General features: G+C 46.2%; 1 protein-coding gene across 1 annotated transcript in view; it reads left to right on the top strand.

Moving 5' to 3' along the window:
• The first annotated feature begins 3,044 nt into the window (after window positions 1-3,044).
• Window positions 3,045-15,910, top strand: part of LOC121835347 (peroxynitrite isomerase THAP4-like) — a 42,636-nt gene continuing 29,770 nt past the window's right edge. The window contains exons 1-5 of the mRNA XM_042289473.1: window positions 3,045-3,380; window positions 3,745-3,832; window positions 3,930-3,989; window positions 4,092-4,136; window positions 4,681-4,740. Of these exons, the coding sequence (XP_042145407.1) occupies window positions 3,216-3,380; window positions 3,745-3,832; window positions 3,930-3,989; window positions 4,092-4,136; window positions 4,681-4,740 (418 nt within the window). The 5' untranslated portion in view covers window positions 3,045-3,215. The remainder of the gene's footprint in view (window positions 3,381-3,744; window positions 3,833-3,929; window positions 3,990-4,091; window positions 4,137-4,680; window positions 4,741-15,910) is intronic.

The raw sequence follows: 15,910 nt of genomic DNA, 5'->3' as shown, positions 1-15,910 counted from the left end.
GAACCTGGGACCTCTCCATTACAGGTGGAGTGCTCTACCAACTTATCTAACCAGGGGTTAGACGTCAGTAGAGCAAACGGGTTTTATCAGCTGCCACCAGTCTAACACCAACAAGGGTGAAGCTTGCGATTTAAGGTTATAATTATAATGCAATTAAAATGCGAAGGTGCAAACAAGCTGGACAAGAATGACGAAAATAATCCCTGGAGAAGGGGACAAGAGGGACAAAGGAGAAACATAAATCTCCAAACACAGCTAGGTGACTGGTGAGCGACCGAAAAAATCCACCTGGCCCGGGTATCGAACCTGGGACCTCTCCATTACAGGTGGAGCGCTCTACCAACTGAGCTAACCAGGGGTTAGACGTCAGTAGAGCAAACGGGTTTTATCAGCTGCCACCAGTCTAACACCAACAAGGGTGAAGCTTGTGATTTAAGGTTATAATTATAATGCAATTAAAATGCGAAGGTGCAAGCGAACTAGACAAGAATTAAGAAAATAATCCCTGGAGAAGGGGAACAAGAGGGACAAAGGACAAACATAAATCTCCAAACACAGCTAGGTGACTGGTGAGCGACCGAAAAAATCCACCTGGTCCGGGTATCGAACCTGGGACCTCTCCATTACAGGTGGAGCGCTCTACCAACTGAGCTAACCAGGGGTTAGACGTGTAGAGCAAACGGGTTTTATCAGCTGCCACCAGTCTAACACCAGTGTTGTACGGAACGGCGTTCCAAGGAACGACGTTCCTGGAATGCGTTCCTTTTAGGAGGAACGAAGGAACGCCGCCGTTCCATTTTGCATCGCTGGAACTGGAACGAGAACGCGTTACATTTTTACTGGAACGGAAAGAGTAACGGCATTCCTTTTTTTCGTCCAGTGGGGGAATTTTTATTTTATTTATAACGGAAATTTTGACAGTACAGAAACAATTACTTTACCAAGTGCAGGATCTCGTTACCTTTTTGGCTACTAATCCTTGTAAATTATTTTGTGGGGTCCTCGCCTGCTAACAGTTTCGGGTGCAGGAGAGCTGGTGGACATTGATTCGTTTTTGAGTGCCCGAAATTGCGTACAAAAAGCAAGGCTTTTAGTCGTAGGAAAAGACAAAGAAAGAGGGTTGTTTCAAGCTCAGCTACTTTCTTTGCTTCCACAAATCCTCCCAGAAATCTAAGGCCGACTACAGCCACTTGTGAACTTCCATTACGAGACCTACAGTTACAACAAGACCACAGGCTGCCAAATATCGAACGCACCGTTGTATCCCAAACATTGTTCACTTGAAAGATACAGACACAAAAAAAAAAAAAAAACATTATTTCTTCTTTTGTCCCCCCCCCCCCCCCCCACACACACACCTTCAAAATGAACAACGAAGCGGAGACCATGTGACATCCAACGCAATCGTGACGTAGGTCGTCTCTGGACGAGCAAAGCTACGGCGAGGCTGACGTCGAGAGGGTGGCCTAGTCGTTCCAGCCACCGAAGCGGCTGCTTTTGTACAAATTTTGAGTGACGGGTTAATCTCCTCTAATCTTGTAGGGGGACAATAGCGACTTCAGTGACACACAAAAGGCATTCTCGGGAAGAGGGGAGTTCCTCCTGCCCCTCTTCTCTCGTCCTGGCCGGAGGCGAGACAACCTCCGTCACTAGCTGCCAAGGTTGCTAGACGGGCATTACAACCGAGGCGTTAGCGACATCCACCAGGTGCTCTTTGCTAATCGTTTCATTCGTTTTAAAATTCCTTTTTGCGACTTTTTTAACAAGATATTGGTATGTTCGATTTGATGGTGCTTTTTTGAACACATATAGACCAAGAAATGAGCGCTGAAATTTCGTTGTAGTATCCCTTTAAGACTGACCTTCCAAAGGCCCTACCCTTTCCTCGACATGCTCGTCTTGCGGACAGCAACATCGAGAAGAGACTGTTGTTAAGTTCGAACAAGGGACTTTGCTCAATTGAAACGTGTGATTTTGCTGTAAAACGCTCGTACAATGTTGGGTAAAAGTACATTCGGCTCGTCTGAATTGTCCACTACAAACATGAATATGGTTTAGTAAGGTACGTTGTTGGGCTAGTTGGTTCATCTTAGTAAAACATATAAAATAGCGCAACAGAAAGACAAGGACAAGAAGCATACAGGACAATTATAGCGCCTAGCTGTCCTGTATAGGTTGTTTGCACATGACGTCAATTCGCCATTTTGTTGTTGGTTTGTTTTTTCAAACAAATTTAGTACTATGAGATTACATCGAAACCGGTTGAGATGATGTCAGAGGTGCTCTACGCATTTGAGGGGCATGTAAATCCTTGGAATGCTCGAGTTTGGCACACGCCAGGCAGCTCACAACAACAAAATGGTGGACGAAATTACGTCAGTGAAAACACCCTATACTTCTTGTCCTTGTCTTTCTGTTGCGCTATTTTATATGTTTTACTAAGATGAATATGGTTGAAAGGTGAGATTTTCAACTTGAATATATCAACAAATGAAACCCTGCTTCCGCTTGTTTTCCTCTCCTGTTCCCTTCCATAACGCCATACAAACTCGTATGTTGACTACTAATGGGATAAAAAAAAACTCTGCTTGATTAAACTAAATATAGTAGTTAGCAAAATACAAATGTAACGCATATGTAACGATACGTTCCATTGTTTTAAACTGTAACGGGAACGAGTTCCTTTTTCAAAGATGTAACTTGTAATGGGAACGCGTTCCAAAAATCAGAAGGAACGAGGAACGACCTTTCGTTCCTTTTTTTGAGGAACGTGTACAACACTGTCTAACACCAACAAGGGTGAAGCTTGTGATTTAAGGTTATAATTATAATGCAATTAAAATGCGAAGGTGCAAGCGAGCTGGACAAGAATTACGAAAATAATCCCAGGAGAAGGGGAACAACGGGAACAAGAGGGAAAAAGGACAAACATAAATCTCCAAAGACAGCTAGGCGAGGGCAAAACAGGCGGCGGCGGCGGCGCTGGCGGCGCGGCGCGGCGGCGCACAGGTCTACTATACCCTTTGTAACGGGCGGTAGCACAGTGGGCGGTAGCTTACGCCACCTAGCCTAACCTAGAAAATGTTGTCAGTGTTGCCCACAGTTGTTCCTTGTGTTGACGGTGCTGTGGCGGTCCTTTGAAGTGCGCATTTCCAGCGTTGGAGGCTGTGTTGTCGTGATTTCTCCAGGCTGCGCGGTGCCGATGAATTACGGCTATGACTGGGTGTTCTGCACCGAACTGCAAGAACCGCACGGAAAACGGGAAATCGTTCTTCTCGGTACCATTTGGACGATCGGTCGCCGTCGTCCGCCGCCGACTTCAATGGCTGTTGCGCATGCGCCGCGAAAGGCCGACGACGAGAGGAGCAAAACTATGCGAGGTAATTTTGACTTCATTGCTTTAGAGCGGCGAGTTGGTGTTTGCGAGAACACCTGTTTTTGTGAGCCTCCAGCTTTGGAAGAAGGATAAACAAAACTATGCTTGCGCTGTTCGTACTCGCAAAATAAAATTCCTTCGCCGTTGCTTCGTTGCGCGAATTTGTGTTTTAATATGCAGTGTACTAGATGCCTGCGTCGTACCTCAATATGTGTGTCGCTGATAAGCACGCGTTGTTTACTAAAAGATGAGTTAAGGCACAGGCGAGCTGATGTAAGTCAAGCAAGAAAATAGCGTCCGGCTCAAATATGTTGCTCGGGTTGTTTACCCCGGTTGTTTTGATGAGCTTTGCCGTCTGCCGCATGCAGGATCATTTTACGCAGGACCAGTTTGAAGAGTACTCCGTGAAGGGGAAAAAGAGACTAAAAGCAGATGCTGTGCCCACCATTTTTTCTTGTGAGTTTTAATTACGCAATGTTCTTTCCTTTTTTCTTCTTTTTTTGATTGCCTTATACAGGCTAGTTAGTTACAGCTTCGATTATTCTTTCTGCAGTTTCATCACCGTCAGAATTCATTGTTGGCATGCCCACTGAGCTGTCTACGCCAAGATCAGGTGAGATCGCAGCCTAATTCACCACTTTGCAGGATGCCTCCAAACACTAGCACAACCAGACATGCTTTTGATCTGACTATTAGTATATTGTCTCCCTTTCAGGAGAGCAGCCAAGTACCCGTAAGGACTCGACCTCAGCACCAGCAGGTGAGGCGACAAGCAGTTTTTTGCATAGCTTTTGTGCAGCGTTGGACGTTTGCTCGCACAATAGCGTTAATCACTGTTCATTTGTCACACAGTGGAATAATTATTTGGCATTCATTTCACACTTTCCCAGCACTTGCGTGCTGACTGGAGATACCCCCTGTAACGTCCGTTTAACTGGGATGCAGGAAACACACTTCGCATCGTTCTCAGTGCAAACATGTTTATTCTTGGGAAGCACGCATTATATATAATGCCCATGATGCTCTGGCACGACTGATATGATGATGATGATGATTACATTTGGTGCTTCACCTAGCTGCCATCACACCCTCAACAGTAAGCCACAGTATGGAATATCCACAACATTTTTGGTGGTTTTGGAGGCGTTCCGTGGCCTTCCAGCGCTCTAGACAGTCTTCTTGCTACTACTAGCTGCCTCGTGTACTCATCGGTCTCGCACTGTGTCACAAAGGTGTAATGGTTGCCTAAATATTGTGCTTACGGCATTTGCGATCTTTTCAAATGCATCTTTTTTGTCGTGCAGGTTCCAAAGCACTGGAACATTCGGCTGCTTCTGCCTCAAAGCTTGCTGCAATATCTATGGGTGAGCTGACAAGCCGAGCTTTTACAGAGCATCGCCAATAGTGATCAACCTTCTTCGCCTGTAGATGTACTTGTTCCAGGTTCTACTTTATTATGCTGTGGCACAATGCGTAGCTGTCCATTCTACAGCTTAGCTGAGCGCACTGAACGTAGTAACTTAAAAAAACTTTTCTTTTCTCAAATTTCGCTTTATTTTGAAAGTTATAAGCAAACTATAATTACAAAAACAAGCAAAAAATAACCTCCTTCATGACGTTGTAGGTCCAGGCTTGAGTGGCCGTGAACTAGAGGAGGAGTAGTGAGCTTATCGAGCGCTCACGGCTGCCGCGCTCAGTGTTGACGGCTCGAGAGGGCGCCACTAAAGCACGTGTTGGATAGGCTGTATGAAGTGGGCGGCCAGGGCGGCTCGAATTGCATTTGCTGCGCGATTAAAGACTAATTCGGCATAACAATTCATTGGCTACAAACGACAGCAAACACGGGGTAAAGATCAGTTCAGAACGGGAGCCACTTCGCGCTGCCATACTGCCAAATGGCCAAATCGCCAGCCAAGCCCGCGCCGAAAACCTTCGGAACCGGTCGGATCCTCGAGCCGGCATACGACTGCAGCGCAGCCGCGTACACCTGGGACCTTTCTACGCTTGCCGTTCGTCGGAACCTCATCCCACTAGCCCTTTCTAGTATGCGCCGTTTTTTCTGCCGCTTGGTGGCGGGTTTGTCGACGGGTCTTTTCTTGTTTCCGTACTTTATAAATAGGGTGTGCATTCTCCGGTTTTAACCGAAAAACACCGATAAAGATCCGTCGGTGACGAAAATATAAAATCGGTTAAAACCGAAAAACACCGGTGGTTGGATAATTTCGCCCTGGTTAAAACCGGAAAACACCGGTCGTTGTTAGTTTCCGACCTAGCGAAACCCTTTCCTCGTTGAAGTTCGTCAAACGTGTTATCTCGTGGATCCTGCATTCTTCCAGTGTTTATACATCCATGGCTTGTAGGTGGCGCCAGTCCGCCCTCCTTTCTGGGGGTCAAAAGCGTCTAGTGAACGCAGTGGAAGCTAAGCTCTCATACGCCTCTCCCCTATTGTGTCTCCCATGGCCCCCTTTTGTGGAGAAATTAACACAGTGGAGGGTAGGCTCTCACGTGCCCTTTCCTCATTGTGTCTGGCCAAGTGATGTTGGTGCAAGCCATGTATTCAGAGGTTGCTGTGGTTCCTGGAAGACACTGCCAACGTCCGTGTCGTACAGGAGCGTGCGTTTTCATAATTGCGGGTTGCGAACCGCAAGGAACGTGCTGTCATGACGGCAGCACGGTCCTTGCGTGTAGATGCAAGCATAAAAGTATGCTTGCATCTACTATAATAACCAAGTGTGAGAAATAGTTGCTTCGTAAAGAAGAAGTGTATGAACTATGTGAATAAAATTGGAACTCTCTGTCTGTGATCAACCGCTTTTTTTTCACCGATAATTACCGTTTTTAGCCTCGTCGTGAGACGTTCCACCGAAATACACCGGTGTTTTGAAAATAAATAAACACCGAAAAACATCCGCCGATTTTTCTCACAAATAAACACCGGAAAGTACACACCCTATTTATAAACTTATAAACTGCATTTGTTTCTTTTCTGATCTAAAATACTGAACAAAAACTACTTTCATACATAACTGAAACGGTTTGCGACACTTATATTTTGTATCTCGACCAAAAAAAAAGCTTTTAGTGGCTCTGACCAGTGGTAAGCCCAGGACCAAAGACGTCACATATTGCACGCTTTCGGCAACGCGGGTCGCCCTCGTAGGTGGAGAAGGATTCCGCATCGTCCGGTTAAAATATGACTCACTGATATTTTAGTTAGTCTCTCCGTCAGGGGCGGATGCAGGAATTTCCTGAGGGGGGGGTCAGGTGTTGGTCAGCGTACCATATGTTTAGGAACCCCCTCTCCCTCATTTCACGCCCTAAATTTTACACATGTAAAAATCAAGAGGGGGGTCAGGACATCCGGACTCCCCCTCTAAATCCGCCCCTGCTCTCCATGCCCGCTGGCTTGCCCGAACCCCAAGATACGTGGAAACCGCAAAGAAGGTAGACACTTAAAATATGATTGCAGGGCCCCTTTAATGCTAGAATTCTTCTATATGCTTAAAGGAGCTGTGCAACAATTTCAGGGCTTTGCTTAAATAATTGTGGAAGTTGATGCCTGACACTTCTGCAGTGAACTACAGAAAACAGATTTTGCCTGGATACCCTAGTTTTTATTTAAAAAAAATGAAAAAGATCCAGGTTTTTGCTGCCTCTCAACTCGTACATCGTCTTCCGGGTCATGTACGCAGTGACGTCACTTGAGTAGGCGCGGGGTTCCGGAAAAGTTCTCTCTTTAGAGCCATCAGCGAGCAGCAACAACTCATCCGCTCGCGACCGCGTGACCACGTGCTGGCGGGCGCCCCGCGAAATATACGGTGAAAGGAGGAAAGTCTCATCCAGGTCCGGCCATACCCGTCCTTGCCCGTCCAGCGCTGTCCCCCTCCCCCTCCTGCTTCTGGTGGCTATTCGCGGTTTTGTGGACCTAGGATAGGTGGCGCCACTAAAACTCTGTATAATAAAAGTTTTGTCGATGATACCAGGGTTTTGACGCATTTGTATATATGTTGGAACGACAAGATTTATAGAAGAGTTACCTTTTATCGAGCAGGTATTCGCACAACTTGCTATCTTTTTACAACTACCCAAGTGACGTCACGCCACTTGTTTCTCATGGCCGCCGCTCGTGGCTGCAGGTCGGGAAATATTCTAAGTTTTGCCTCGCTATTACGCGGCGGAATCGCAACATTTCGATGAAAGGAGGTGTGTTTTTTGCCATTTGTGACACAGTGAACAATATCAAAAGCAGAAAATTCCAATTCTTTCATCGTTAAAATCGTTGCACAGCTCCTTTAATGCTAAAGTTCCTCTATTCTCCCTTCGGGGGAGCACATAAAGAGTACTCATCATGCCTAAATGTCAGAATAAGTAAAAAAAAAAAACTCCTACTGGAATATTTTGCTTTGCAGTATGCTTCTATTGATTTTTTGCACAAAACTGGGTTATCTAGCTGTTTTCAGACCTGCTTCCAGCGGGTACTTCATTCTAGAGTTAGCAACACTATGTTAAAAGTGCCTGTTTGTTTTTGGGCTAAATAGGACCCATCATAAAGGGTGCCAGGTACCGCCATACCACCAATAATTCAGCTGCTTGCGTCGAGCCGGGCTCGAACTGCTTAAACTGTACCACCGCAGGAACTCGATTGCTCGAGTCGCCAGCGGGCAGCCAACCGGCTGACAGACGTAAGAGAATAAATAGATGAAGCTGAAGAAATGACATGCTGAGTACGACCGTGCGCGACTTGCCTGAATGCACCGGAGAAGAGGGAGCGATGTTTGGCAAGGGCGTGGGAGGCACACCGAGCTCGGTATGCTACGGCAGAAGGTCGCGTGAAGTTACGAGAAATCTGCATAAGACATTACTACAAGACGGAAAGCCGTCGACATTGTTCAAGAAACGCCACTGCACTCTCGGAAACGAGCGGTCCCAAGAGGCGCACGGTCCTTTTCGGTAAGCGGCCGCTTTGTTCCCCACTAGAAACGGCCTTGATGTCATGGGTGTAGAGACCCACTTGTGTAGAAGAATGACGTCGTTCGCGTGGCGAATGGCAGCGGTCCTAAGCTTTCTCTTCTGCGAGTGTCACTTTTGGGTTGGGAAGCAAACGAGGCGGGTGCCAGTGCCCCTTGCCCGTCTGTTCTTGCGATTCACGACTGCGCAGCCGCGTATCTGAAACGTTTCCCGGTGCTCGCAACAAAAAGGCTCGCATACCACCAGAACAACAGCACGGAAGATGATAATCATCTCGTGCGGGTCTCCAAATGTCCAGTTTGGGTTTCGCTAGTCATTGGAGCCACGGTGAGCAGCCCATTGCCTTCCCTGCCAGTAAGCCGGGCACAAACAAACAACCAAAACCTAGCGAGGCAATTAGCTGATTGGTCTCTGTTGCCATGGCAATTGCCGTTTTGGTTCTTTCAGATCTAAACCAAAACCAAATTGGATGTTTGTGTTTATACAGCGTGAAGGCTGGTTCACATATCTGCAACCGACTCAGACGCAATCTGTTTTTACTCCATTGGCTACCGCGTGCTGCCAGGCCACCCGCACTGCACGCTTTTCTCCTAAAACAATTCCACTCTGGGCGTGACTGTTTTTCTTGTATAATAAGCTTTTACAGTAAAACTAAGTGCAGAAAACAAGAAAACATGTTCATTTACATGCTTAATTGGTTCGTTCTAGTCTACAAATCACTAGGCCCTCACAGATGCTTCCTCATGTGAAAAATCTTGAAGCACTCTATTCTCGGTCGGTTAGGCGTCGCACAACCAGGGCTATCTTGTCGTGATTCTGACTCGAAACCGCTGCAAAAATCGCTCCCATCGTCGACAGAAGTCTTCGAAAACTGACTATCCTCACCAGACGTCCCGTCATCATTGCTATCAAAGAGGATATCTATGATTTCATTGTCAGAAAGGCCACGCGGTACACTCGACGCTGCCATCTTCTCCAAGCAGACAGTGTTCGAGCGGGAAAAAACGACACACAAAAGAACAAGCTCGAACAAACTCAGCGAACAGAATGACTCTCGCCATCTGTTGGCAATGTATCTAACTACACTAATCCAAGTCTACATAGCGCACCATTAATGAATGGCATTTTAAAGCAGAAATTTATGCAGCCCAGTGAATCGCTGGCTCTGGTAGCAAATGGGTTAAAGGGACGCTGACAGGGTATATCTATGCTCGCCAAGGTTTTTATTTGTATATGAGATACGAGAGCCCAGCTACCCAAAACACGAGTTGCGGCTCAAAATTCTGTTTTTTTTTCTTTCGAAGACCGCCGATCGAGGACTGGCTGGTTTGAGTCCTGCTCATTCTCTTTGTGGTCATGTGCCGCTCAGAAACATGCACCAAATATAATCAAAGTCAAAGTCCAAAAAACTGCAACTATGTTAATTAAAAAAAAAAAAAGCTGCACAAAGTACCCGAAGCACTCTGTGCATTCTCTGTGTAATTCTCAACATGGTGTCATTTCGCGGGAGGCACGGGCTGGACAGCTGAACGAAGCGGACTAACCGATGGCAGCAGACGACGTGTGTGGGACCTCTACTTCAGCAGAACTGTTGTTTGCAGTACCGGCGAATCTGCCTAGATTCGAAAGAGAAGCCATTTACTGACCAAAACAACTAGAATTTATTCCGTATGTTGAAAGTTGAGAAAATATGTTTAATGAAACAGAAAATAACTAAAGAAAGGAAAATACATAGAACATCATGTGACCCGTTCAACACACTTTTTCATTCAGTCTCGTTCTGGCTTTACGTGATCTTCTAAAAAACGTCATGATGATTGTTGGCGCTGCATGGATGTGAATGTGATGTTATGCCTCGCGAGAGACAAAACTGCTGAAACGCTTTTGAAGTAAAGCAAGTTCCTCGCTCGGAAATGGTTCTGCGAGGGGAGCCATACTTGTCTATGAATTTCTCCAGAAATCTGACAACGTACTTGGCTTCAGTACTGGGGTAGGCATGCAAACGAGCAAACTTTGTAAAGTTGTCGACGGGAGCAACACATTGTTATTATTGTTAGAGAGTGAACTCCTTACAAACGGTCGTAAGTGGTCAACACATCGTCCGCGAGTGAACTCCTTACAAACGGTCCTAAGTGGTCAATCTGGACAGTCTCAAATGGCCTTTGACTTGACACGATAGGATTGAGAGGTCTTGAAACTTTTCCCCTGGAGCCTTGAGGAGAAGACGTTCCACGCACTGCCGTACATGTTGCTTCACATAGGACACCATCTTTGGGAACCAAAACTTCTGTCTGAAGCGTGCGACCGTCTTGTCCGTTGCAAAACGTCCACCAAAATTGTGGTACTTCACCACAATAAATTTTCTCATGCTTTTTGGTGACAGGTGACACAAGCAATTCCTTCTTTGTGTCACCATCTTGGTATTCATGGTCAAAAAGAGATTGTCTTAGCTTGAATCCCTTAACTTTCTTTTGTTTAGATGTCGATTGTTGATCACATTGATTTTGCAGTATGTTCATCTTACTGTGCAGCTCTGGGTCTTACGCCTGGATCATTGCTACTTTGTCTTCTGAAGGCACCGTGTAGTGAACGGAGGTAGTACACAATGCAGGGTGTCCCACAGGTTCGAACTACTCTGCTGGAGTTTCCTGGTGTTCATCAATGGGTGCACAGCTCAGGGCCTTCACATGTGCCAAAAGAGTTCCCGACCCATGCCTGTTGGTATAATGATACTCGTTTAGTTGTACAAACTATTTTGCCATTTGCGGTTTCAACGACTTCCACATGCCTAAATGAATGGTGGCACTACAGTCAGTCACTATCATGAACTTAAAGCCAAGAGGAAAGCACCACAGTCTTCCTACTGCCCACACGACTGCAAGAAGTTCAGGCTGACTGTACTGGTAATTTTGTTCCAGATAGCTCGTGCGTTGACTTACGCAGTAAACTAAATGCCATGTATTGGCGTCATCCTTCTGCAGAAGCATGCCAGCCAGGCCTTTGGAACTTGCCTCTGTATGCAGTTCCGTCTCATGTCTAGAATCAAAGAACTGTAGAATTTGATCGGACACCAACTTGTTCTTCAACTCATTGAAGGCAAGATCCACGTCTTCTGAACACTTGAACCCAGTTTGAGACTTGAGAAGTCTGTGTAGAGGTGCGGCAAGGGCAGCATAGTATGGCACAAACCTTCTGAAGAAACTTTGAGTCCGAGGAACCTTTGCAGCTGCATCACGTTTGTTGGCGCTGGTAGCTCTGTTAGTGCTGCCAACTTTCGCGCTCCTGGTTTCATTCCTTTGGTTGTGAGCACAAAACCTAAGTATCCCACTTCGGTTTTCACAAACTGACACTTTGAAAGATGCAAGAAACATTTCGGCCGCTTACCATGGGCATGCTTGGAATCGTTGTTCTCAGCTCGTGACAACAACTCGACTTTCAAAGTATGCCATGACCTCTCGTCTTGTTATTTTAAGGTCCGACAGGAATCTTGCGTGGAGTTTCCTCTGAAAGCACTTGTAACTGGTAATATCACATAAAAGGTTGCTAATAAAAAGGTCAGATCAATTTCGCATGGTGTGGCCGAGTTCCCTTGATGCTAGTCCCATGATGATCTCTTCCTTGGTCTCCTTTAGTTGCGAATGTAGGTTTCATGGTGTTCGCCTTTTCGTTGCACTTGGCGTTCCACGATTCTCCACTGTTGAGTTTCCGACGAAGGGCGGACGTAAGTGTCCCAAAAAGCAGCTTTTCAGGACAACCAAGTCTTGCAAGCTCCTCCCGTGGATTGCTGCCAGTCACGCACCGGTCCTGACAGCTTCGACTTGGCCACGGTGATATTTTCTTTCTCATCTCATCTCGCTACCTCGGCGACATGGATAAACTCGGTAATCCACTCATTTGCCACGATGTTGTCACCCTCAATTCTGGCGAACTTGGGAATCGCAGTTGACGCATCCAAAGCAGCCCGTGCAGAGATAACCAAAGACATTGGTCGACTCGACTGCGTCAATGACAGGCGTTCAATGAGTTCTCAATTTTGTTTGTCGACGTTTAGGGCACTCGAAAAACTGTCACTCAAGCATTCACACACCCAAAGAACACCCCTCTCGCACAGCGCTCACTAACAGCTTTGCTCAATTTTGTCCTAGTACTCATGGTGCCATCTCCATCACGTCTGCATTGACCTCATCTGTTGAGTCAGGCCTAGCGTCTTTGCTTGCCATTGCAAGTTACAGATTATGAAAAAAACCAGCTGAACTAAGGAAAAGGTAGAGATAGAAAGAAAGACACCCGATCGCTGGACTACCAACTGTTTTTATATATAAACCTCCTCTTCATCCTCTTCCTCTCCTTCTGCATAATTCACTTTGTTCCCCCCTTTTCCCCTTTGTTTTACGTTTTATTTTACAAGATGTTGACCCCCTCGGAGAAATAGTTTTTCGGTGCGCAACAAGGTGATTGAAGGTGCACTAACACACCCATCTCCTTTTTCTTCTATGGCAGCAGCTTCTAACATCTCCCGCGCGAGCTGGCTTTTGTGGCGTGCTACGATGTTAACTTGCGCGAGCTTCGCCGTGCATTTGCATGCTCGGCAATGCGCAGATAGGTGCCCCGCCGCTGTCAGGTTCTTTAGGTTGGCTGCGTGCTCACGTGTACGCTCGTTGATGCAGCGTCCCGTTTGCCCAATGTAGCAGCGCCCACATGTCAGTGGTATGCTGTAAACAACCTCTTTTTCGCACGAGGCGAATTGTGTCTTGTGCCTGGTGTTACATTGACTGATCTGGTTGGTCGATGACTGGTTGATCTTCCGGCACATTGAATACGCTTTGTTGGGTGCCGAGCACACAACTTGCACGTCTTGTCGCCTGGCGATCTTTTTTAACTTGTGGGTAACCCCATGTATATATGGGACCACCACAAAAGGTTTCCGTGCATGTTTCTTTTTTGCTGTGGGGTCGTCTTTCTTCTTGATGGTGCGAATGATTTTTTCGCAAATGGAGGCCAGTAAAGACTCAGGGTAACCGGCGTCCTGAAGTCTTGAAACTTGTGTATTGAAGCTTTGTTGTATTTGGTGGGGGCAAGTCTTTTTGAGGCTGGCCAGAAGGGCCGTGGCGACTATTCCTTGTTTGACGATTTTGGAATGCTGGGACTCGAAGGGAAGGAACCCTTTATTTGACCGCGCCTGGTACCTCCAACAAACATGATCTTTTTGAAACTCCAGCACCAGGTCAAGGAACCTAATAGTTTTTTTGATGGGAAGCTCATGGGTGAAAGTGAGGCCCATGCAGCTGTTTTGGAAGTATGTCATTATGGAGTCGAGGCATCCATTTTCTTCTTCAATTGCAGTGGAGCATAAAATAAGAAAGTCATCCACATAGCGAAAAATGACTGATATTCGTGGATCTTTTATGACTTTTTGGATAGTTGTTCCACAGGCAGCGAGAAAAATTTCGCATAAAAACGGAGCCACTTGGGATCCGATGCATACCCCACTCTTCTGCACATAGTGATGTTCTTGGTGGGCCACCACCGTTGCGGACAAGTAGAAGCCTAAAAGTTCCAAGAAGGTGCCCAGGCTCATCCCTGCTGCATTTTGAAACGTGGTAAGCCCTTGTTCCTCAATGGTGGTTTGAAGAACACGTAAAAGGTTATCGTGCGGAATTGAGTAGTACATATCCTGTACGTCAATCGAGAACCCAGAAACAATTAGGTTTCCTTGTTCATGAAGAAATGCGATCACGTGCTCTGAGTTAGGTATCCTGAAGGGGTCTTCTACTGGTATTTTGGAGAGTTGCTGGGCAAGAAACCTCGATACGCATGCTTGCCAAGTGTTTCTTTCGGATACAATAGCCCGAAATGGAACACCTTCTTTGTGAGTCTTGGCTGAGAAGAAGACAGATAGTTGGTCATTTTTTGCCCCTTTGATCCTGTTGCTGAGACTAGCTTGTTGGTGTTCGTCTAGCAACTTGAGAATGGCCTTCTTTGCTACTTTTGCTCTTTTCTCTGCTACTGGCATAAAATTCTTGATCATGGCCTGTTGGGCTTTTTCTCCATATCTGTCGGACTCAAGAACGACAAATCCTCCCTCCTTATCGGAAATGCATAGCTTTAAATCCCGGCTTCTTAATCCCGGCTTCTCTACCTTTTCCTTAGTTCAGCTGGTTTTTTTCATAATGAGTAACCAACTAGCTCAGATTACACCAATCGTTACTTATCTTTCTAGTTACCTGAGCACGTCTTTTATCAATTTCAACCTCCTTGGCCCACCAGGCTTGAGGCTCATGATTGCAACGTCCATCTGCCAAGCAAGGCTGCTCACTCGCAGCATCCAAAAGAAGATCATCCTGGAAGAGGTAAAGTGTTTTTTCGGGGCTCTACAACCATCACACGCGCACGCACAACGGGTGTCCAAGATTCTAAAATCTGAAAAATAGCGCCAAGTGCGACTACTCACCGACTTTCTGCGAGTCAAGTCTCCGACCCGCAACGAATTTTCCAATCATCTCATCATGACGCAAAACACAACGGAGATCCTCTGGAAGAAGAACTTTCTCCCCATTTGGCGTCATCATCTGGAACTACACCGGCAACGCAAGACGGTTCTGCAAAAGACACCGCTCCAGCTTATAGGGAATGTGCACATTTCAGAACAAGCTCGGAAGGTGCTGGAACAAGGACCAAAGTTTGCCATAGCTCCCAAGCTTGAAGCTGTAGACAAGGTAGCCATAATACGGCAAATTGCCGCCAAAGCTCCACAGGAAAGAAGCTCTCAAATTATTGATGAAGGAATCAAAGTATTTTCCAGCCTTCAGCACCAAGCTAAGCCAAAGGTGAGCTTTGGGTCTACAATTCAAGAATTAAGAAGCCGGGATTTAAAGCTATGCATTTCCGATAAGGAGGGAGGATTTGTCGTTCTTGAGTCCGACAGATATGGAGAAAAAGCCCAACAGGCCATGATCAAGAATTTTATGCCAGTAGCAGAGAAAAGAGCAAAAGTAGCAAAGAAGGCCATTCTCAAGTTGCTAGACGAACACCAACAAGCTAGTCTCAGCAACAGGATCAAAGGGGCAAAAAATGACCAACTATCTGTCTTCTTCTCAGCCAAGACTCACAAAGAAGGTGTTCCATTTCGGGCTATTGTATCCGAAAGAAACACTTGGCAAGCATGCGTATCGAGGTTTCTTGCCCAGCAACTCTCCAAAATACCAGTAGAAGACCCCTTCAGGATACCTAACTCAGAGCACGTGATCGCATTTCTTCATGAACAAGGAAACCTAATTGTTTCTGGGTTCTCGATTGACGTACAGGATATGTACTACTCAATTCCGCACGATAACCTTTTACGTGTTCTTCAAACCACCATTGAGGAACAAGGGCTTACCACGTTTCAAAATGCAGCAGGGATGAGGCTGGGCACCTTCTTGGAACTTTTAGGCTTCTACTTGTCCGCAACGGTGGTGGCCCACCAAGAACATCACTATGTGCAGAAGAGTGGGGTATGCATCGGATCCCAAGTGGCTCCGTTTTTATGCGAAATTTTTCTCGCTGCCTGTGGAACAACTATCCAAA

The sequence above is a fragment of the Ixodes scapularis genome, unplaced genomic scaffold (assembly GCF_016920785.2).
Source record: "Ixodes scapularis isolate PalLabHiFi unplaced genomic scaffold, ASM1692078v2 PGA_scaffold12__126_contigs__length_90152505, whole genome shotgun sequence".
Lineage (NCBI taxonomy): Eukaryota > Metazoa > Arthropoda > Arachnida > Ixodida > Ixodidae > Ixodes > Ixodes scapularis.
The sequence above is the reverse complement of the archived record's forward strand: the minus strand, read 5'-3'. Positions and strand labels throughout refer to the sequence as shown.